General features: G+C 51.9%; 1 protein-coding gene across 9 annotated transcripts in view; it reads left to right on the forward strand.

Moving 5' to 3' along the window:
• Nucleotides 1-3,831: 3,831 nt before the first annotated feature.
• LOC134908800 (uridine-cytidine kinase-like 1) overlaps nt 3,832-23,222 on the forward strand; it is a 157,410-nt gene continuing 138,019 nt past the window's right edge. For all 9 annotated transcript variants that reach the window (XR_010175794.1, XR_010175795.1, XR_010175796.1 and 6 more), the window contains exons 1-2: nt 3,832-3,956; nt 9,386-9,585. Coding sequence is in view for 2 of the 9 variants with exons in the window: in XM_063914924.1 (XP_063770994.1) it covers nt 3,883-3,956; nt 9,386-9,585 (274 nt within the window). In the remaining 7 variants the exon portion in view is untranslated. The remainder of the gene's footprint in view (nt 3,957-9,385; nt 9,586-23,222) is intronic.

The following is a 23,222-nucleotide window of genomic DNA, read 5'->3' on the forward strand; positions in this document are numbered from 1 at the left end:
AGGCCCCGGCGACACTACTACCAGCGCCGACTAATAGGACAGGCCCCGGCGACACTACTCCCAGCGTTGCAGTGAATCCACAACTCATACTAGGCATCTCCTTTCTCCCTCACTAGTGTGCCGACATAGGGTAACACTGACCCACCCCGTGCCGACATAGGGTAACACTGACCCACTGAGCAGCTCCCACCACTAACCCCGGGATGGGTCCCATTGCCACCCGCCAGCCAAACCGGCCTGATGGTGCCACCCGCGTCCTGTCCGGGGATCCCGCTCCCATATATCACCAGCGCTGACTAATAGGACAGGCCCCGGCGACACTATCCCCAGCGCTGACTAATAGAACAGGCCCCGGCGACACTATCACCAGTGCTGACTAATAGGAGAGGCCCCGGCGACACTATCACCAGCGCTGACTAATAGGACAGGCCCCGGCGACACTATCACCAGTGCTGACTAATAGGAGAGGCCCCGGCGACACTATCACCAGCGCTGACTAATAGGACAGGCCCCGGCGACACTATTACCAGCGCTGACTAATAGGACAGGCCCCGGCGACACTATTACCAGCGCTGACTAATAGGACAGGCCCCGGCGACACTATCACCAGTGCTGACTAATAGGAGAGGCCCCGGCGACACTATCACCAGCGCTGACTAATAGGACAGGCCCCGGCGACACTACTCCCAGCGCTGACTAATAGAACAGGCCCCGGCGACACTATCACCAGCGCTGACTAATAGGACAGGCCCCGGCGACACTACTCCCAGCGCTGACTAATAGGACAGGCCCCGGCGACGCTATTACCAGCGCTGACTAATAGGACAGGCCCCGGCGACACTACTCCCAGCGCTGACTAATAGGACAGGCCCCGGCAACACTATTCCAAACGCTGACTAATAGGACAGGCCCCGGCGACACTATTACCAGCGCTGACTAATAGGAGAGGCCCCGGCGACACTATTACCAGCGCTGACTAATAGGAGAGGCCCCGGCGACACTATCACCAGCGCTGACTAATAGGAGGCCCCGGCGACACTATCACCAGCGCTGACTAATAGGACAGGCCCCGGCGACACTATTCCCAGCGCTGACTAATAGGACAGGCCCCGGCGACACTATTCCCAGCGCTGACTAATAGGACAGGCCCCGGCGACACTACTCCCAGCGCTGACTAATAGGACAGGCCCCGGCAACACTATTCCAAGCGCTGACTAATAGGACAGGCCCCGGCAACACTATTCCAAGCGCTGACTAATAGGACAGGCCCCGGCGACACTATTCCCAGCGCTGACTAATAGGAGAGGCCCCGGCGACACTATCACCAGCGCTGACTAATAGGACAGGCCCCGGCGACACTATTCCCAGCGCTGACTAATAGGACAGGCCCCGGCGACACTATTCCCAGCGCTGACTAATAGGACAGGCCCCGGCGACACTACTACCAGCGCTGACTAATAGGACAGGCCCCGGCGACACTATTACCAGCGCTGACTAATAGGACAGGCCCCGGCGACACCGACACTATTACCAGCGCTGACTAATAGGACAGGCCCCGGCGACACTATCACCAGCGCTGACTAATAGGACAGGCCCCGGCGACGCTATTACCAGCGCTGACTAATAGGACAGGCCCCGGCGACACTATTCCCAGCGCTGACTAATAGGACAGGCCCCGGCGACACTATTCCCAGCGCTGACTAATAGGACAGGCCCCGGCGACACTATTCCCAGCGCTGACTAATAGGACAGGCCCCGGCGACACTATTCCCAGCGCTGACTAATAGGACAGGCCCCGGCGACACTATTCCCAGCGCTGACTAATAGGACAGGCCCCGGCGACACTACTACCAGCGCTGACTAATAGGACAGGCCCCGGCGACACTATTCCCAGCGCTGACTAATAGGACAGGCCCCGGCGACACTACTACCAGCGCTGACTAATAGGACAGGCCCCGGCGACACTATCACCAGCGCTGACTAATAGGACAGGCCCCGGCGACACTATTACCAGCGCTGACTAATAGGACAGGCCCCGGCGACACTATCACCAGCGCTGACTAATAGGACAGGCCCCGGCAACACTATTCCAAGCGCTGACTAATAGGACAGGCCCCGGCGACACTATCACCAGCGCTGACTAATAGGACAGGCCCCGGCGACACTATCACCAGCGCTGACTAATAGGACAGGCCCCGGCAACACTATTCCAAGCGCTGACTAATAGGACAGGCCCCGGCAACACTATTCCAAGCGCTGACTAATAGGACAGGCCCCGGCGACACTATCACCAGCGCTGACTAATAGGACAGGCCCCGGCGACACTATTCCCAGCGCTGACTAATAGGACAGGCCCCGGCGACACTATCACCAGCGCTGACTAATAGGACAGGCCCCGGCAACACTATTCCAAGCGCTGACTAATAGGACAGGCCCCGGCAACACTATTCCAAGCGCTGACTAATAGGACAGGCCCCGGCGACACTATCACCAGCGCTGACTAATAGGACAGGCCCCGGCGACACTATTCCCAGCGCTGACTAATAGGACAGGCCCCGGCGACACTATCACCAGCGCTGACTAATAGGACAGGCCCCGGCGACACTATTCCCAGCGCTGACTAATAGGACAGGCCCCGGCGACACTACTACCAGCGCTGACTAATAGGACAGGCCCCGGCGACACTATTACCAGCGCTGACTAATAGGACAGGCCCCGGCGACACTACTCCCAGCGCTGACTAATAGGACAGGCCCCCGGCAACACTATTCCCAGCGCTGACTAATAGGACAGGCCCCGGCAACACTATTCCAAGCGCTGACTAATAGGACAGGCCCCGGCGACACTATCACCAGCGCTGACTAATAGGACAGGCCCCGGCAACACTATTCCAAGCGCTGACTAATAGGACAGGCCCCGGCGACACTACTCCCAGCGTTGCAGTGAATCCACAACTCATACTAGGCATCTCCTTTCTCCCTCACTAGTGTGCCGACATAGGGTAACACTGACCCACCCCGTGCCGACATAGAGTAACACTGACCCACTGAGCAGCTCCCACCACTAACCCCGGGATGGGTCCCATTGCCACCCGCCAGCCAAACCGGCCTGATGGTGCCACCCGCGTCCTGTCCGGGGATCCCGCTCCCATATATCACCAGCGCTGACTAATAGGACAGGCCCCGGCGACACTATCCCCAGCGCTGACTAATAGGACAGGCCCCGGCGACACTACTCCCAGCGCTGACTAATAGAACAGGCCCCGGCGACACTATTCCCAGCGCTGACTAATAGGACAGGCCCCGGCGACACTACTACCAGCGCTGACTAATAGGACAGGCCCCGGCGACACTATTACCAGCGCTGACTAATAGGACAGGCCCCGGCGACACTACTCCCAGCGCTGACTAATAGGACAGGCCCCGGCAACACTATTCCCAGCGCTGACTAATAGGACAGGCCCCGGCAACACTATTCCAAGCGCTGACTAATAGGACAGGCCCCGGCGACACTACTCCCAGCGTTGCAGTGAATCCACAACTCATACTAGGCATCTCCTTTCTCCCTCACTAGTGTGCCGACATAGGGTAACACTGACCCACCCCGTGCCGACATAGAGTAACACTGACCCACTGAGCAGCTCCCACCACTAACCCCGGGATGGGTCCCATTGCCACCCGCCAGCCAAACCGGCCTGATGGTGCCACCCGCGTCCTGTCCGGGGATCCCACTCCCATATACATCAGCCGCTGACCGCCGTGCACTGCTATCTAACGTTCCCGCGTGCGCGCGCGCGCCGCGCTTCTATTGGCTCCGCCCCCAGCACCGCCCATTGCCTGACGTGCACGAGGTCCTTCCGGCTCAGGCAACCCAGACGCTACCATGGAGGATGGAGATTGCGGAGAGCAGAGTTCCGGAGTGATGGAGGGAGATGCGGGGAGAGGCCGCCCACACAGGTACCAGCCCTGCCGGGCCTCAGTGTACCCCCCATGTGTCATTTTACTGTCCCCCCTCTCCATCCCATGTGTCACTGTACTGTCCCCCCCCCCCTCTCCTCCCATGTGTCACTGTACTGTCCCCCCCCCCCTCTCCTCCCATGTGTCACTGTACTGTCCCCCCCCCCCCTCTCCTCCCATGTGTCATTGTACTTTCCCCCCTCTCCCTCCCATGTGTCACTGTACTGTCCCCCCCCCCTCTCCTCCCATGTGTCACTGTACTGTCCCCCCCCCCCTCTCCTCCCATGTGTCATTGTACTTTCCCCCCTCTCCCTCCCATGTGTCATTGTACTGTCCCCCCCTCCTCCTCCCATGTGTCAGTGTATTGTCCCCCCCCATGTGTCAGTGTATTGTCCCCCCTCTCCCTCCCATGTGTCATTGTACTGTCCCCCCTCTCCCTCCCATGTGTCACTGTACTGTCCCCCCCTCTCCTCCCATGTGTCACTGTGCCGTCCCCCCTCTCCTCCCATGTGTCAGTGTACCGTGTCCCCTCTCCTCCCATGTGTCAGTGTACTGTCCCTCCTCATGTGTCAGTGTACTGTCCCTCCTCATGTGTCAGTGTACTGTCCCCCTCTCCCTCCCCATGTGTCAGTGTACTGTCCCCCTCTCCCTCCCCATGTGTCAGTGTATTGTCCCCCTCCCCATGTGTCAGTGTACTGTCCCCCTCCTCCCCCCCATGTGTCAGTGTACTGTCCCCCTCTCCCCCCCCCATGTGTCAGTGTACTGTCCCCCTCTCCCCCCCATGTGTCAGTGTACTGTCCCCCTCTCCTCCCATGTGTCAGTGTACTGTCCCCCTCTCCTCCCATGTGTCAGTGTACTGTCCCCCTCTCCTCCCATGTGTCAGTGTACTGTCCCCCTCTCCCATGTATCACTGTACTGCCCCCCCTCTCCCTCCCATGTGTCAGTGTATTGTCCCCCCTCTCCCTCCATGTGTCACTGTACCGCCCCCCCTCTCCTCCCATGTGTCACTGTACCGCCCCCCCCTCTCCTTCCATGTGTCACTGTACCGTCCCCCCCCCCTCTCCACCCATGTGTCATTGTACTGTCCCCCCTCTCCCTCCCATGTGTCAGTGTACTGTCCCCCTCTCCTGCCATGTGTCAGTGTATTGTCCCCCTCTCTTCCCATGTGTCACTGTACCGTCCCCCCCTCTCCTCCCATGTGTCACTGTACCGTCCCCCCCCTCTCCTCCCATGTGTCACTGTACCGTCCCCCCCTCTCCTTCCATGTGTCACTGTACCGTCCCCCACCTCTCCTCCCATGTGTCATTGTACTGTCCCCCCTCTCCCTCCCATGTGTCAGTGTACTGTGTCCCCTCTCCTCCCATGTTTCAGTGTACTGTCCCTCCCCATGTGTCACTGTACTGTCCCCCCCTCTCCTCCCATGTGTCGGTGTACTGTCCCCCTCTCTCTCCTCCCATGTGTCATTGTACTGTCCCCCTCTCTCCTCCCATGTGTCATTGTACTGTCCCCCTCTCTCCTCCCATGTGTCAGTGTACTGTGTCCCCTCTCCTCCCATGTGTCATTGTACTGTCCCCCTCTCTCTCCTCCCATGTGTCATTGTACTGTCCCCCTCTCTCTCCTCCCAAGTGTCATTGTACTGTCCCCCTCTCTCTCCTCCCAAGTGTCATTGTACTGTCCCCCTCCCTCTCCTCCCAAGTGTCATTGTACTGTCCCCCTCCCTCTCCTCCCAAGTGTCATTGTACTGTCCCCCTCCCTCTCCTCCCAAGTGTCATTGTACTGTCCCCCTCCCTCTCCTCCCATGTGTCAGTGTACTGTCCCCCTCATCCTCCCTCTCCTCCCATGTGTCATTGTACTGTGTCCTCCCTCCCTCTCCTCCCATGTGTCAGTGTACTGTCCCCCTCTCCTCCCATGTGTCAGTGTACTGTCCCCCTCTCCTCCCATGTGTCAGTGTTCTGTGCGGGTGCTGGGATGGGGGGTGCTGGCTGGGGCTAATGACACTGGTAACGACCCACCTCCTCCCTTCTATCCCCTGTGTGCGGGCGTAGATGGGAGGATAGTGGGGTGATTCTCCCTTGCTTGCTGAATGCTAGTGTATGAGGCACCTGGCTCCTGGCCTGTAGATAAAGCACTGTGGAGGCACCCGGCTCCTGGCCTGTAGATGAGGCACTGTGGAGGCACCCGGCTCCTGGCCTGTAGATAAGGCACTGTGGAGGCTCCTGGCCTGTAGATGAGGCTCCTGGCCTGTAGATGGGGCACCCGGCCTGTAGATGGGGCACCCGGCTCCTGGCCTGTAGATGGGGCACCCGGCTCCTGGCCTGTAGATGGGGCACCCGGCTCCTGGCCTGTAGATGGGGCACCCGGCTCCTGGCCTGTAGATGGGGCACCCGGCTCCTGGCCTGTAGATGAGGCACCCGGCTCCTGGCCTGTAGATGAGGCACCCGGCTCCTGGCCTGTAGATGAGGCACCGGCTCCTGGCCTGTAGATGAGGCACCCGGCTCCTGGCCTGTAGATGAGGCACCCGGCTCTTGGCCTGTCGATGAGGCACTGTGGAGGCACCCGGCTCCTGGCCTGTAGATGAGGCACCCGGCTCCTGGCCTGTAGATGAGGCACCCCCTCTCCCTCCCATGTGTCAGTGTACTGTCCTCCCATCTCTCTCCCATGTGTTATTGTACTGTCCTCCCATCTCCCTCCCATGTGTCAGTGTACTGTCCCCCTCTCCCTCCCATGTGTCAGTGTACTGTCCCCCCTCTCCCTCCCATGTGTCAGTGTACTGTCCCTCCCCATGTGTCAGTGTACTGTCCCCCTCTCCCTCCCATGTGTCAGTGTACTGTCCCCCTCCCCTCTCCCTCCCATGTGTCAGTGTACTGTCCCCCTCTCCTCCCATGTGTCGGTGTATTGTCCCCCCTCCTCCTCCCATGTGTCAGTGTACTGTCGCCCCCCCCCCCATGCGTCAGTGTACTGTCCCCCCCCCATGTGTCAGTGTACTGTCCCCCCCCCATGTGTCAGTGTACTGTCCCCCCCCCATGTGTCAGTGTACTGTCCCCCCCCCCCATGTGTCAGTGTACTGTCCCCCCCCATGTGTCAGTGTACTGTCCCCCCCCATGTGTCAGTGTACTGTCCCCCCCCATGTGTCAGTGTACTGTCCCCCCCCCCATGTGTCAGTGTACTGTCCCCCCCCATGTGTCAGTGTACTGTCCCCCCCCATGTGTCAGTGTACTGTCCCCCCCCATGTGTCAGTGTACTGTCCCCCCCCATGTGTCAGTGTACTGTCCCCCCCCATGTGTCAGTGTACTGTCCCCCCCCATGTGTCAGTGTACTGTCCCCCCCATGTGTCAGTGTACTGTCCCCCCCCATGTGTCAGTGTACTGTCCCCCCCATGTGTCAGTGTACTGTCCCCCCCCATGTGTCAGTGTACTGTCCCCCCCCATGTGTCAGTGTACTGTCCCCCCCTCCTCCCATGTGTCAGTGTACTGTCCCCCCCTCTCCCTCCCATGTCAGTGTACTGTCCCCCCTCTCCCTCCCATGTGTCAGTGTACTGTCCCCCCTCTCCCTCCCATGTGTCAGTGTACTGTCCCTCCCCATGTGTCGGTGTACTGTACTGTACTGTAGATGAGGCTCTTGGCCTGTAGATGAGGCGCCCGGCTCCTGGCCTGTAGATGAGGCACTGTGGAGGCACCCTGCTCCTGGCCTGTAGATGAGGCACTGTGGAGGCACCCTGCTCCTGGCCTGTAGATGAGGCGCCCAGCTCCTGGCCTGTAGATGAGGCACCCGGCTCCTGGCCTGTAGATGAGGCACTGTGGAGGCTCCTGGCCTGTAGATGAGGCACTGTGGAGGCATCCGGCTCCTGGCCTGTAGATGAGGCACTGTGGAGGCACTCGGCTCCTGGCCTGTAGATGAGGCACTGTGGAGGCACTCGGCTCCTGGCCTGTAGATGAGGCACTGTGGAGGCACTCGGCTCCTGGCCTGTAGATGAGGCACTGTGGAGGCACTCGGCTCCTGGCCTGTAGATGAGGCACTGTGGAGGCACCCGGCTCCTGGCCTGTAGATGAGGCACTGTGGAGGCACCCGGCTCCTGGCCTGTAGATGAGGCACTGTGGAGGCATCCGGCTCCTGGCCTGTAGATGAGGCACTGTGGAGGCACCCGGCTCCTGGCCTGTAGATGAGGCACCCGGCTCCTGGCCTGTAGATGAGGCACCCGGCTCCTGGCCTGTAGATGAGGCACCCGGCTCCTGGCCTGTAGATGAGGCTCGCCCCAGGTATTTTTGTCTGGCAGCTGTGGAGTGTCTCTCCCTATTTTTGGCACAGTGTGTAGCAGGGGGAGGATGGTACGTGTGCGACCCTTCCTCACTCCAGCATGGACCGCTCAGGGACTGAGTGTTACTTTGGAGCAGTGATCTCTGCTCGCTGCGGCTTCCTCCCTATACGCAGGTACAGAGAGCGCAGGAATAGCAGAGCACAGGCTATCACTGTCCTGACTTATTGCTGTGCAGGAGCAGCAGTGTGTGCGAGCTGGGTCTGTTGTAGTAGTGTGTGTTATTGCAGTGTACCTGGGATTTATAGACCTGAGTGTCTGGTGTAGTAGTGTGGGGAGGACTGGGTATCGGTGTACCCTGGGGCAGTGCAAGAGTAGTACTGTAGGGGTGTACGTTGGGGCAGGAGTAGTGGGGTGGGCGCTGGGGCAGGGCAGGAATAGCGGGGTGTGCGCTGGGGAAGGAATAGCGGGGTGTGCGCTGGGGCAGGAATAGCAGGGTGTGCGCTGGGGCAGGAATAGCGGGGTGTGCGCTGGGGCAGGAATAGCAGGGTGTGCGCTGGGGCAGGAATAGCGGGGTGTGCGCTGGGGCAGGAATAGCGGGGTGTGCGCTGGGGCAGGAATAGCAGGGTGTGCGCTGGGGCAGGAATAGCAGGGTGTGCGCTGGGGCAGGAATAGCAGGGTGTGCGCTGGGGCAGGAATAGCGGGGTGTGCGCTGGGGCAGGAATAGCGGGGTGTGCGCTGGGGCAGGAATAGCGGGGTGTGCGCTGGGGCAGGAATAGCAGGGTGTGCGCTGGGGCAGGAATAGCGGGGTGTGCGCTGGGGCAGGAATAGCGGGGTGTGCGCTGGGGCAGGAATAGCAGGGTGTGCGCTGGGGCAGGAATAGCGGGGTGTGCGCTGGGGCAGGAATAGCGGGGTGTGCGCTGGGGCAGGAATAGCGGGGTGTGCGCTGGGGCAGGAATAGCAGGGTGTGCGCTGGGGCAGGAATAGCAGGGTGTGCGCTGGGGCAGGAATAGCGGGGTGTGCGCTGGGGCAGGAATAGCAGGGTGTGCGCTGGGGCAGGAATAGCAGGGTGTGCGCTGGGGCAGGAATAGCGGGGTGTGCGCTGGGGCAGGAATAGCGGGGTGTGCGCTGGGGTACCGATACAGACATACGGTGACAGATGTTCCTCTCCCACCAGCGACAGTGGGGATGATTCCCTGGATACTCTGCTCACCCGCCTGCCCCTCACCCCATCTCTGTCACCCCGTAAGCGCACCACCAGTCAGAGCAAGACCGAGCCGCCATTACTGCGCACAAACAACAGGACCATCTACACGGCCGGGCGCCCGCCCTGGTACAACGAGTCTGGCACTCCGTTCAAGGAGGCATTCGTCATAGGTGAGTGCAATGTGCTGGGGGTAATGTGGGGGCAATATGTATGTATACACACCCCTCTGTAACACTGCATATGTATACACACCCCTCTGTCACACCGCATATGTATACACACCCCTCTGTCACACCGCATATGTATACACACCCCTCTGTAACACTGCATATGTATACACACCCCTCTGTCACACCGCATATGTATACACACCCCTCTGTCACACCGCATATGTATACACACCCCTCTGTAACACTGCATATGTATACACACCCCTCTGTAACACTGCATATGTATACACACCCCTCTGTAACACTGCATATGTATACACACCCCTCTGTAACACTGCATATGTATACACACCCCTCTGTAACACTGCATATGTATACACACCCCTCTGTAACACTGCATATGTATACACACCCCTCTGTAACACTGCATATGTATACACACCCCTCTGTAACACTGCATATGTATACACACCCCTCTGTAACACTGCATATGGCACCAAATAGTCACGAGTTTTCTGGCCTCCCAGGATGCATCGGGGCTCCTCCATATAATCCCGCCCACCGACTCAGTCAAATCAGGTTTTTGCTTGGTGCGGCAGGAGACGGACCATGGTCACAGGGCTGCTGTTAAGGCAGCCCTAAGCTTTTATTATTTTATTTTTATAGTCTTACTATGTTTCTCTGACGTCCTAGTGGATGCTGGGGACTCCGTAAGGACCATGGGGAATAGCGGCTCCGCAGGAGACTGGGCACAAATAAGAAAGATTTAGGACTACCTGGTGTGCACTGGCTCCTCCCTCTATGCCCCTCCTCCAGACCTCAGTTAGAATTTTGTGCCCGGCCGAGCTGGTTGCACACTAACGGCTCTCCTGAGCTCTTAGAAAAGAAAGTATATTTAGACTTCCTACAGTCAGGGGTGACTATGGGCCTCAAATTGGGTTCCATTAAGGTCCAGATTTCGGCTCTGTCGATTTTCTTCCAAAAAGAACTGGCTTCACTGCCTGAAGTTCAGACTTTTGTTAAGGGAGTGCTGCATATTCAGCCCCCTTTTGTGCCTCCAGTGGCACCTTGGGATCTCAACGTGGTGTTGAATTTCCTTAAGTCACATTGGTTTGAGCCACTTAAAACCGTGGAACTAAAATATCTCGCGTGGAAAGTGGTCATGCTGTTGGCCTTGGCTTCGGCCAGGCGTGTGTTAGAATTGGCGGCTTTGTCATGTAAAAGCCCTTATCTGATTTTCCATATGGATAGGGCAGAATTGAGGACTCGTCCCCAATTTCTTCCTAAGGTGGTATCAGCTTTGCATTTGAACCAACCTATTGTGGTGCCTGCGGCTACTAAGGACTTGGAGGATTCCAAGTTGCTGGACGTAGTCAGGGCCCTGAAAATCTATGTTTCCAGGACGGCTGGAGTCAGGAAAACTGACTCGCTATTTATCCTGTATGCGCCGAACAAGCTGGGTGCTCCTGCTTCAAAGCAGTCTATTGCTCGCTGGATCTGTAGTACGATTCAACTTGCACGTTCTGCGGCTGGACTGCCGCATCCTAAATCTGTAAAAGCCCATTCCACGAGGAAAGTGGGCTCTTCTTGGGCGGCTGCCCGAGGGGTCTCGGCTTTACAACTTTGCCGAGCTGCTACTTGGTCGGGGTCAAACACATTTGCTAAATTCTACAAGTTTGACACCCTGGCTGAGGAGGACCTAGAGTTTGCTCATTCGGTGCTGCAGAGTCATCCGCACTCTCCCGCCCATTTGGGAGCTCTGGTATAATCCCCATGGTCCTTACGGAGTCCCCAGCATCCACTAGGACGTTAGAGAAAATAAGAATTTACTCACCAATAATTCTATTTCTCGTAGTCCGTAGTGGATGCTGGGCGCCCATCCCAAGTGCGGATTGTCTGCAATACTTGTATATAGTTATTGCCTAACTAAAGGGTTATTGTTTGGAGCCATCTGTTAGTGAGGCTCAGTTGTTATTCATACTGTTCACTGGGTATAGTATCACGAGTTATACGGTGTGATTGGTGTGGCTGGTATGAGTCTTACCCTGGATTCCAAATCCTTTCCTTGTAGTGTCAGCTCTTCCGGGCACAGTTTCCTAACTGAGGTCTGGAGGAGGGGCATAGAGGGAGGAGCCAGTGCACACCAGGTAGTCCTAAATCTTTCTTAGTTGTGCCCAGTCTCCTGCGGAGCCGCTATTTCCCATGGTCCTTAAGGAGTCCCCAGCATCCACTACGGACTACGAGAAATAGAATTACCGGTGAGTAAATTCTTATTTTTGAGTGACTTTTCTTAACAGCGTCTTAAACGCATGCTAGAAAGAGTCGCTCCAACAACTCCCCACCGGGTCGCAACCGCTTACCTTCGGGTATTAGTGCTGTCTCGGCGGGCGTCTGTGACAGATGTTCTAGCAGGTCCAGCAAACGTTACCAGGCTGTGGCCGGAGCATGGGGAGAAGGTAAGGCATCGGTTCCACTTACTAGGGGATTCCGGACACAGCCGCACTGTTTTGGAGGAGACTACAAACAGTGGCTGACGCGTCGCCACTCTTAAGTGCTCCAGCGCTAGGCTTTAGGGATCATAGGCGCCAGGACTAGGTTGAGGCCGCGATCCCTGGAGTTTATGTCAGCAGGGGGAGTCAGACACTCTCCTGGTCGCCCCTCCCCCAGTTCATGACCAGTTTGCCGCCGAGACCGGGTCGCAGACAGGAGCGTCTTCATACACTCATTGCTCACTGAGCGCTGTGTCCTTTATCAGTTACCGGAGTGGCAGTGTACACTAGTAGCGTCTGTCAAAGTCGAAAAATATTGTAATGCATATACCCTGTACTAACCCCATGCACATGCCCGCTGCGCGTGCACTCAGTCCGCCGTGCGTGCACATATCCGCAATTTGTGTAGGATCGCTCCTGCGATCATGCGCGTGGTATGGGTATTTACGGCGGAGTTTGTGAGCGCGTAGAGGGTTATTAGAACATTACATATTTAACCCAAATAGTGCATTTTGTACACGTAGTTCCCCTACACCACATCAGCGAGTATCAACAGTTTAAACAGTTCCAGGACAAAGGGATTCGCCTTTGCATGATAGGAAGTTTCAGATAAAGGTTGGAAGGTGGTGTTTGGTATCCAGCTGTAGGGTATTTTAAGGGTAACATTCCGGTATTGGTTAGAGAAAGATCGCATGTTCCAGCGTATAGTTATGTGCAAAAGTAGAATATAGATATTAACTGTAGTTACTGTATATTATGTATGCGGCGGGAATCCAGAGGATACCACCCACCAGAGCAGTTGGGGAAAGACATCGCCCATCTTTTCAAATCAACCTATGACCTCTCCTGTAATGAAAAGACACATCTGTGTCCAATGGACAATGCGATTACAGTGACCATTGTATTGTGTATGTAAGTTGTGTATAAAAAGCCCATTGTTGCCTGGTTGGTCAGATGACTCTGAACGCTTTCTATCTGACAAGCGGAGGACCGGCCGGGTTGCGCTTGCGAACATTCTCACGTATATGTACATTCTCTGTAGCCATTACTCTGTTTTAGATTTATCTTGTTAGCCTGTAGTGTATTATTTGTACTGTTTTACCTTTTGAAATAATCCACGGTGGCCTTAGAACCCTGTGGTTTCAACTACAAATCGGTGTTGTGTCCTCACTTTCCTGCAAGGGTTTAAAAGCATATTTAACTGTATAAGGTGTATAAGCATTGATAAGGTGTACGCACTGCGGGTACTTTATACCGTCTGCGCTACTTAAGGTTTAAGGTATAACATCGTTGCAGTAATTTGCTGCTAAGGGTTTAAGGTGTAATCATATCATTACGTTGTATCACTAACAAGGTTTAAAGGTTATCAATTGTGCGTTGTGCGTACTCTACACTCAGCGCAGCGTGTGTACGCCAAGTACGCACCACGTACGGGACTCTGTACGCAAATAGCGTACAGAGTGCGTAGCACGTGTATTCGGTCTAACGGCCATAGCGGCTCCACGGTAAAAGTGTATCTAGAGGTATAGCTTTATGATTTAAGATAATATCGACATTATCACGTCTGAATCCACTCAGCGTCTTTCGAGCGTATTGATCGATCTTGGAAGTGGGGTGAGTCTCCTTGTATCCCACTCTGAGTAAGGGTTATACAGTACAGGTTGAGTATCCCATATCCAAATATTCCGAAATACGGAATATTCCGAAATACGGACTTTTTTGATTGAGAGTGAAATAGTGAAACCTTTGTTTTTTGATGGCTCAATGTACACCAACTTTGTTTAATACACAAAGTTATTAAAAATATTGGCTAAAATGACCTCCAGGCTGTGTGTATAAGGTGTATATGAAACATAAATGCATTCTGTGCTTAGATTTAGGTCCCATCACCATGATATCTCATTATGTTATGCAATTATTCCAAAATACGGAAAAATCCCATATCCAAAATACCTCTGGTCCCAAGCATTTTGGATAAGGGATACTCAACCTGTACTAAGATTCTATCTACTTATTAGTATGAATAGTTAATTTTGGTACACAATGCATATGAGGCCTGTACAGTACTGTTGTTTTCTGCATATTATGCCTGAAAACTTGTTGTAATAGCTGTTTAAAAACAGAAATGCAGTAATTGTAATGCTACATACTAGAAAAGTATTTTTGTGGTTGATTATATTCTCATATGACAATTTAACATGTGACTGACTGCTAGTGTGATTGCTGACTTTTATATGTCAGTATTGTTTCTGAACCTTAATTCAGGTGCATGGGTGGTCAGATTGATATCACTTCTATAGCTATATAGGTGATTTTCAGTCACAGAGAGTAGTATTTGTAAAAAAAAAACGGATTATTTACCATGTCTGTGAGCGGTAAAAGACAAGGATACTTTATCAGGGACTTCTACTCCCTTAACATTCTTATCTGGTAAAAGGATTTTGCATGGAATAGCCCAGTTTTCTTACTTATGAGGGGCAACGCCCTGCAAGAAGGGGTGTGGTCGCACAGACCTTGTCTACAATACCTGACAGATTAGCACCTGCAGTTCCACCCCCGGGAATAGGTTACACTATTAACCCATACATGCAGCTCCCTCTTTATGGTTTGGTTCCAGCAGCTTCTACAAGTAGCCAGGCTATTAAAACCAGGGTAGATACATCCATGTTACAGACTACACAAAATGATACAACAGATGAGGATACAATGTATTCAAATACCCCATATGATGATCAGTCGGAGGGTTTCAGCTCAGAGGATATAGCTGAGCTTATTGATGCCATGTGTCAGGTCTCTGGATTTGTCTGTCCCCGGCGGGGGCGCTAGTGGGTCAGTGTTGGTGCGATGTATAAAGCGGGGAGGCAATATAAAAGTCCTGCGCATAAGCGCTGATATTTATTAATGTAAAGCAGATGGTACAATACTGAATATGATGGAAACCGGTAATGCAGAAAACTTATGACAGATAACCGAATCCAAATAACATAAAAGTCTTTTGCAGCAGAACGTAAATAACTTGATAATGAATGCAGGTGAGATAACAACAGAACTCCGGTAGTATTTGGAAATACACAGTCTCTGAATAACACAGGATAAACGGATAATGGTAATGAAAGCAGAACTCCGGAATATATGAGTAACTCACAGACTCTGTTAACCACTTAACTGATGATTTTTCCCCTATAAAACTGTTCATATAGTTGTATTTAATTTTTTTTACATTTAATATAGTTTTAAAAGGTTGTTTTTTTAAATAGTTAAATATATCGGGCGCATCTGCAGAACAGATCTTCTCATCAAAAATTTGGGGACACTGGGGTGGCGTGGTTGCATGTGATCTGACAATGCCAGTTTAGGGGTTACAGCACAAGTCCATATAGCCACACTTAGGCTAAAGCAGGAGACAGTCTCTAAGCCAGTAGATGTTATGCGGCTGAGTTGCACAGATGGTATGCTGACAATTAGTGCACAGGTAAGTAATAAGAAAAAACACCTGAGGAGAGTCTCTTACTGCTGATGGGTTTTGAAGCTGGATGTAGCTGAAGTCCGGAGTAACAGGAGAGCTGTGGAAACGGAATCTGGAACAAGTGAGATGTCCACAAAGGATCGCTGGAAACAGGAACGCAGGAACTGGGAGAACTCGACACAGGGTATGTGACCCGTTGTCCGAGGCGATGAGAGTGAGCCCCGGACAGGAACTTATACCCCTTGCTCTGCAGTGATTGGTCGCGGTGTTCTGGCTGGAAACTCAGGGCTGGATTGGAAGCAGGAATCACAGCAGCATCCACACGGACCGGATGCCGGCACACAGCAGAACACAAACGCAGGACCAGACTCAGGGGCACTCGGCGACATGGGAAATGACGCTCGCGGTCAGCGCATCCATACAGCCGCGACTGGGGCCATGACCTCCGGAGGCCTGCACACCAGCGCGCTGGTAGGTGAGACGCAGCTGACCGCCAATTCCTGACAGTACCCCCTCCTTTATGGGTGGACTCCGAACACCCACGAGGCTTGGCAGGGAAGAGTCTGTGGAAGGCTTGCACCAACCGTGGAGCGTGCACATCCGTAGCGTTGACCCAACTCCTCTCTTCAGGACCATATCCAGACCAGTCAATTAGGTATTGCAAATGACCGTAGCGATGACGAGAGTCCAAGATCTTTTCCACCTCGTATTCCACGCCCCGATGAGTTTGTACCTTCGGGCCTACTGGAAGCACTCTCTGGAAACGATTGAGAATTAGTGGTCTGAGGAGAGAAATATGGAATGAGTTGGGAATTTTCAAATAGGAAGGCAGTTTTAATTTATAAACCACCGGATTAATAACACTTTCTACTGGGAATGGTCCAATAAACCGTGGGGCAAATTTCATCGAAGGAACTCTGAGACGGAGATTCCGAGTAGATAACCAGACTTTGTCGCCTGGCTTTAAACTGGGAACTGCTCGTCTCTTTCGATCAGCAAACATTTTATACCGCTGAGAAACCTTTTTGAGAGACAGATGAATCTTCTTCCAAATTTGAGAGAACCGCTGAAGAGCAGAAGCAGCTGCGGGCACGTCTATGACAGGTAAATCTTGGAAATCTGGTACTCTAGGATATTGACCATAAACTGCGAAAAAAGGAGTTGTATCTGTGGAAGTATGATATCGGAAATTATGAGCAAATTCCGCCCAAGGCAATAAATCTACCCAGTTATCCTGTGAAGAGGAAATATACAGTCTTAGATAGGTCTCAAGCTCTTGATTTACCCTCTCCGTCTGCCCATTTGTTTGAGGGTGATAGGCCGTAGAGAACTTAAGTTTGACCTATAGCGCAGAATACAGAGCCCTCCAAAACTTTGCCACAAACTGTACACCACGGTCGGATATTATTTCTGTTGGAAGTCCATGTAACCTAAAGATTTCACGAAGAAATAACTGTGCCAGCTTTGGAGCAGAGGGTAATCCCATGAGTGGTATGAAATGTGCCATTTTTGAAAACCTATCAACCACTACCCAGATGGTATCGTATCCATTAGAGGGAGGAAGATCGGAAATGAAGTCCATTGATAAATGAGACCAGGGACGCTTGGGAATGGAATTTGGTAGCAATTGGCCTGCAGGAGCCTGACGAGGAACTTTGTGCTGAGCACATTTGGGACATGAAGCTATGAATTCCTGAACATCTACTTTCATATGAGGCCACCAATAAGTTTGGGACAGAAACTTGAAAGTTTTTAAGACTCCAGGGTGACCAGTAAATTTAGATGTATGAGCCCAGGACAGGAGATTTGGACGAAGCTCAGGAGAGACAAACATCTTGCCTGGAGGTGGAACTTGGGACACCCCTGTAGCTGCAAACACCACAGGATGTAATATGGGTCGAGCAGCTTGTTCTGATGATTCCTCAGTTTAGCTCATAGAGCGAGATAATGCATCTGCCTTAACATTTTGTGAGCCAGGTCTAAACATCAACTTAAAATCAAAACGAGAAAAGAATAGGGCCCACCTTGCTTGTCGGGGATTCAGACACTGCGCTGCCTTCAAGTAAAGAAGGTTCTTGTGATCCGTGTAGATGGCAATAGGGAATCTCGCACCCTCCAGCAGATATCTCCATTCTTCAATGGCCAATTTGATTGCCAACAGCTCCAGGTCACCGATGGTATAGTTCATTTCTGCGGGCAAGAATCTACGAGAGAAAAACCCGCAAGGGTGAGTCTTACCATCAACGCCCACCTGTGACAGGACTGCTCCCACGCCAACCGTTGAGGCGTCTACTTCCAAGATGAAGGCCTTGTTGACATCTGGCTGTTGTAACACGGGAGCTGAAATAAAAGCCTGTTTTATTTTATGAAAAGCAGACAGTGCTTCATCAGACCATTGGGAAGGATTTCCCCCTTTTCGGGTTAGGCAGGTAATTGTGGCTATTAATGTGGAAAAGCCCTTAATAAACTTCCTGTAGTAGTTAGCGAAGCCAATAAAACGTTGAACTGACTTGAGTGTTGTTGGAAGAGACCAGTTCTCTATGGCTTCTAGTTTAGCTGGGTCCATTTGAAGGTCTGTTCCGGAAATAATGTATCCCAGGAAAGATATTGAAGAAGCTTCAAACGTACATTTAGATAGTTTGCCATACAGATGATTCTGCCGAAGACGTCGAAGAACCTCTTTTACCTGTTGGCGATGAGTAACTAAGTCACAGGAAAATATCAGGATGTCATCGAGGTAAACTACCACACACTTATACAGGAGATCTCTAAATACTTAGTTGACGAAGTTTTGGAACACAGCCAGGGCATTACTCAAGCCGAAGGGCATCACTAGATATTCGTAGTGGCCGTCACGAGTATTGAAGGCGGTTTTCCACTCATCACCACTTCGAATCCTGATTAGATTGTAAGCCCCGCGAAGATCCAGTTTTGTGAAGATGGAGGCACCTCTGACTCTGTCAAACAGCTCTGTGATGAGAGGTAACGGGTAGCTGTTTTTAATCGTGATGTCATTTAAACCCCGATAATCAATACAGGGGCGTAGTCCTCCATCTTTCTTCTTAACAAAGAAGAATCCCGCACCGGCCGGAGAAGAAGATGGACGGATAAACCCTTTTTGTAAATTCTCCTTTATATATTCGCTCATTGCTTGAGTCTCTGGAACTGAAAGAGGGTATGTTCGCCCTCTAGGTGGCTTGCTCCCTGGGACCAAATCAATGGGAGAGTCCCATTCTCGATGAGGCGGTAAGATATCAGCAGCTTTCTCACTGAAGACGTCAGTGAATTCCTGATAGGCCTCTGGAAGGCCAGACTGAGGTTTTACACTTGTGGATTTTATTGGACATACTTGAGCTAAGCATGAATGGAGACAGGAGGAACTCCACGCCGTCAACTGTAAGGTAGACCAGTCAAATTGTGGATTGTGCAATTGAAGCCAAGGCATACCCAGTACAATCTCATAGGTAGCTTTTGGTATGACCAGGAATTTGATGAGCTCAGAATGCAGGAAGCCCACTCCCAGAACTACTGACTTGGTCTGCTGAGTGATGGATCCTTCAGCAATACGGCTTCCGTCTACGGCAGTAAGATAAACCGGATGAGACAGCTTTGACACTGGGAGAGAAAGTCTATCCACTGCAGCTTGTGTGATGAAATTCCCAGCAGCACCACAATCCACTAAAGCGGACAAAGACTGGAGTCCATCTGGCATTTCCAAAGTGACAGGCAATATTAGGTCTTGAGATGAAGGAGCTTTATTCAAGGTCCCTAACTTGACTCCTCCTTTGCAAGTTAGGACCTGGCGTTTCCCGACCGAGCAGGGCAGGAACCAATCAGATGACCATCCGCAGCACAGTAGAGACACAGTCTTCCTTTTAATCTGCTGGACCGCTCCTCAGGTGTTAAACGAAATTTGTTTACCTGCATGGGTTCATCAGCAGTAATAGGTGGAGACTGTACAGGAGGCATAACTCTGTGCTTGCGAAGATCACCTCGAGAGTGTTCACAGGCTCGCTCGCGTAAATGTAGATCTAACTTGACACATAGAGAGATCAGGGCTTCCAGTTGCTCTGGTAGATCTCGAGTAGTCAATTCATCCTTTATGCGGTCAGACAGACCATGCCAGAAGGCGGCAACCAATGCCTGGTTGTTCCACTTCACCTCTGATGCCAATGTCTGGAACTGGATGACTTACTGACCCACAGTACGTGTTCCCTGGCGGATCTGAAGGAGCTCTGAAGAAGCAGAAGTCGTACGCCCAGGCTCGTCAAAGATGCGTCGGAATGCGGCAACAAACTCTGTATAATTATTCAGTAGTGCATCTGCTCGCTCCCACAGCGGAGAGACCCAATTCAGAGCAGAACCAGCTAACAGAGAGACAATATATGCAACCTTTGCTCTAGGTGTTGGAAAGTTCTGTGGTTGCAATTCAAAGTGGACTTCGCATTGATTCAAAAATCCACGACACATTTTAGGATTACCATCAAATTTACTTGGTGTAGGAAGATGGATGCGAGACATTGGAATAGGAGCAACTGGAGAGGTAGAAACTATGGAACTAGGAACAGGAGCAGTATCAGATGAGGACATTGGAGGAGCTGAGGTTGGAAATGACTGTTGCAGAGTATCTAAACGAGAAGACATTTCCTGCAGGTATTGTATAATCTGCTGCTGCGCAGCCTCTTGACCATCTAGTCGTGACACTAAGCCTTGGAGTGTCCCTGACCCCACACTCTGACCACCGTCCGGGTCCATGGGCCTCGGACAAACTGTCAGGTCTCTGGATTTGTCTGTCCCCGGCGGGGGCGCTAGTGGGTCAGTGTTGGTGCGATGTATAAAGCGGGGAGGCAATATAAAAGTCCTGCGCATAAGCGCTGATATTTATTAATGTAAAGCAGATGGTACAATACTGAATATGATGGAAACCGGTAATGCAGAAAACTTATGACCGATAACCGAATCCAAATAACATAAAAGTCTTTTGCAGCAGAACGTAAATAACTTGATAATGAAATGCAGGTGAGATAACAGAACTCCGGTAGTATTTGGAAATACACAGTCTCTGAATAACACAGGATAAACGGATAATGGTAATGAAAGCAGAACTCCGGAATTTATGAGTAACTCACAGTCACTGTTAAAGCACAAGTCCATAGCCACACTTAGGCTAAAGCAGGAGACAGTCTCTAAGCCAGTAGATGTTATGCGGCTGAGTTGCACAGATGGTATGCTGACAATTAGTGCACAGGTAAGTAATAAGAAAAAACACCTGAGGAGAGTCTCTTACTGCTGATGGGTTTTGAAGCTGGATGTAGCTGAAGTCCGGAGTAACAGGAGAGCTGTGGAAACGGAATCTGGAACAAGTGAGATGTCCACAAAGGATCGCTGGAAACAGGAACGCAGGAACTGGGAGAACTCGACACAGGGTATGTGACTCGTTGTCCGAGGCCATGAGAGTGAGCCCCGGACAGGAACTTATACCCCTTGCTCTGCAGTGATTGGTCGCAGTGTTCTGGCTGGAAACTCAGGGCTGGATTGGAAGCAGGAATCACAGCAGCATCCACACGGACCGGATGCCGGCACACAGCAGAACACAAACGCAGAACCAGACTCGGGGGCACTGAGCGACACGGAAAATGACGCTCGCGGTCAGCGCATCCATACAGCCGCTACTGGGGACATGACCTCCGGAGGCCTGCACAACAGCGCGCTGGTAGGTGAGACGCAGCTGACCGCCGATTCCTGACACCATGAAGGCTAGTCTGTCTCTGGAGGAATCGGCCAAAGCAGTGTCAAAATCTAAAGCACCTATGTTTAAACGTCCAAAAACTGTTAGGACTGAATTTCCAGAGTCAGAAGATCTGACGGAAATTATGGAAGGACCTTGGGCTACACCCAATAAAAAGTATAAGATTCCGAAAAAATGGGTTTCTTACTATCCTTTTCCAGCTGCGGACTGTTCAAAAGGAGAAGTTCCTCCTAAAGTAGATGCACATGGCGTGCGACTTGTGCGTAAATCTATTTTACCATTGCCGTCTACCTCACTGAATGATGTCACAGATAGAAGAGTAGATGGTTTCTTGAAAAATATATATATTTTTTTTCTCTCTCTCAGGGGCTGTTGTAAGGCCAGCTATGGCTTCAGCCTGGATGGCGAAAGCAATGGTAGAATGGGCGGAGGAACTAGAGAATGGCCTCTCTGCTTCTACCAGGGAGCAGGAGTCTCATCTAGGCCGTATAAAACAAGCTGTGCAATATTTGGAAGAAGCAGCAATTGATATAGGTACGATTGCTTCTAAAGCATCAGCCTTGACGGTAGCTGCTCACAGAGCAATTTGGCTACGTACTTGGGAAGCGGATGCAGATTCCAAGAAAGTTTTAGAAGCTCTGCCTTTCGCTGGTGATATTCTGTTTGGAAAACAATTGACAGATATTCTAGAATCGGAAGCTGAATCCAAGAAGGTCATGTTTCCGGCTAGTTATAACCCTAAGCCTAGGGGTTTGAAATGTCGGCCTTTTCGATGGCAAGGCAGAGCAAAAGGGGAATTTAAGCAACCCCAGTTCAATAAATCAACTAGGGGTAGGAAGCAATGGGCCAATAGACGGCTTCTGTTCTGGTTTGGAAGCTGGCCATCAGTCTCAGGGTGCCGACTCCTTCACTTTGCACACATATGGCATCAGTAGACGACAGATGCTTGGGTGCAGAAGGTGGTATCTCTCGGTTATGTTTTCCCTTTGAAGAGGCATCCTCCTCAAAGGTGTTTTTTTTTTGTTTTTTTTTTTGCACCAGCCCGTCTCGTATAGAGTCGAAGGCAAACGCCCTGCCAGAAGCAGTTCAGAAATTGCTTCAGTCTGGGGTATTTATCCCAGTTCCCCACACATAACGGGGACAGAGTTTTTACTCCAATCTATTTTTGATTCAGAAGACAAATAGGTCATTCCGATTAATTCTCAATCTCAAAATGTTAAACAAATACATTTGGGTTTCAAAGTTCCACATGGAAACGTTACGTTCCATAGTTTTGGCTATGGAACCAGCAGATTACATGATATCTTTGGATATACTGGATGCTTACCTACATGTGCCCATAGCACGATCCCATCAGTGTTACCTCAGGTTTGCCATCCTCCAGCAACATTTTCAGTTCCAGGCTTTGCCCTTTGGGCTAGCGACAGCCCCCAGGGTATTTACCAAAATTATGGTGGTTATGGCAGCTTATCTCCGCAAACAGGGGATAAGAATTTTTCCATACCTCGATCTTTTAATCCTGGCACAGGAATTACTCTTGGGCCATCTCCAACAGACGATAGTCTGTCTACAAGGACACGGATGGCTCATAAATTGGGAAAAATCGTCTCTGAATCCGTCACAACGGATGGTTCATTTGGGGGCCATATTGGATTCAAGTCTACAAAGAATAGTTTTACCTTGGAAAAAGATATCCAAGGTGCAAGAATGACTCAGGAGTTGTTACACAGTCAGACAATGTCAGTCCATGCAGCAATGCGACTGTTGGGTCTGATGGTGTCAACCTTCGACATGGTAGAATATGCGCAATTCCACTCCAGACCATTGCAGCACCTTATTCTGACCAGATGGAACGGAAGACATCAGACAATAAAAAGACAGATGATAAAGCTTCCAGTAAACGTAAAAATGTCACTAACCTGGTGGCTTCAGA

Source organism: Pseudophryne corroboree, chromosome 4 (genome assembly GCF_028390025.1).
Source record: "Pseudophryne corroboree isolate aPseCor3 chromosome 4, aPseCor3.hap2, whole genome shotgun sequence".
Taxonomy (NCBI): Eukaryota; Metazoa; Chordata; class Amphibia; order Anura; family Myobatrachidae; genus Pseudophryne; species Pseudophryne corroboree.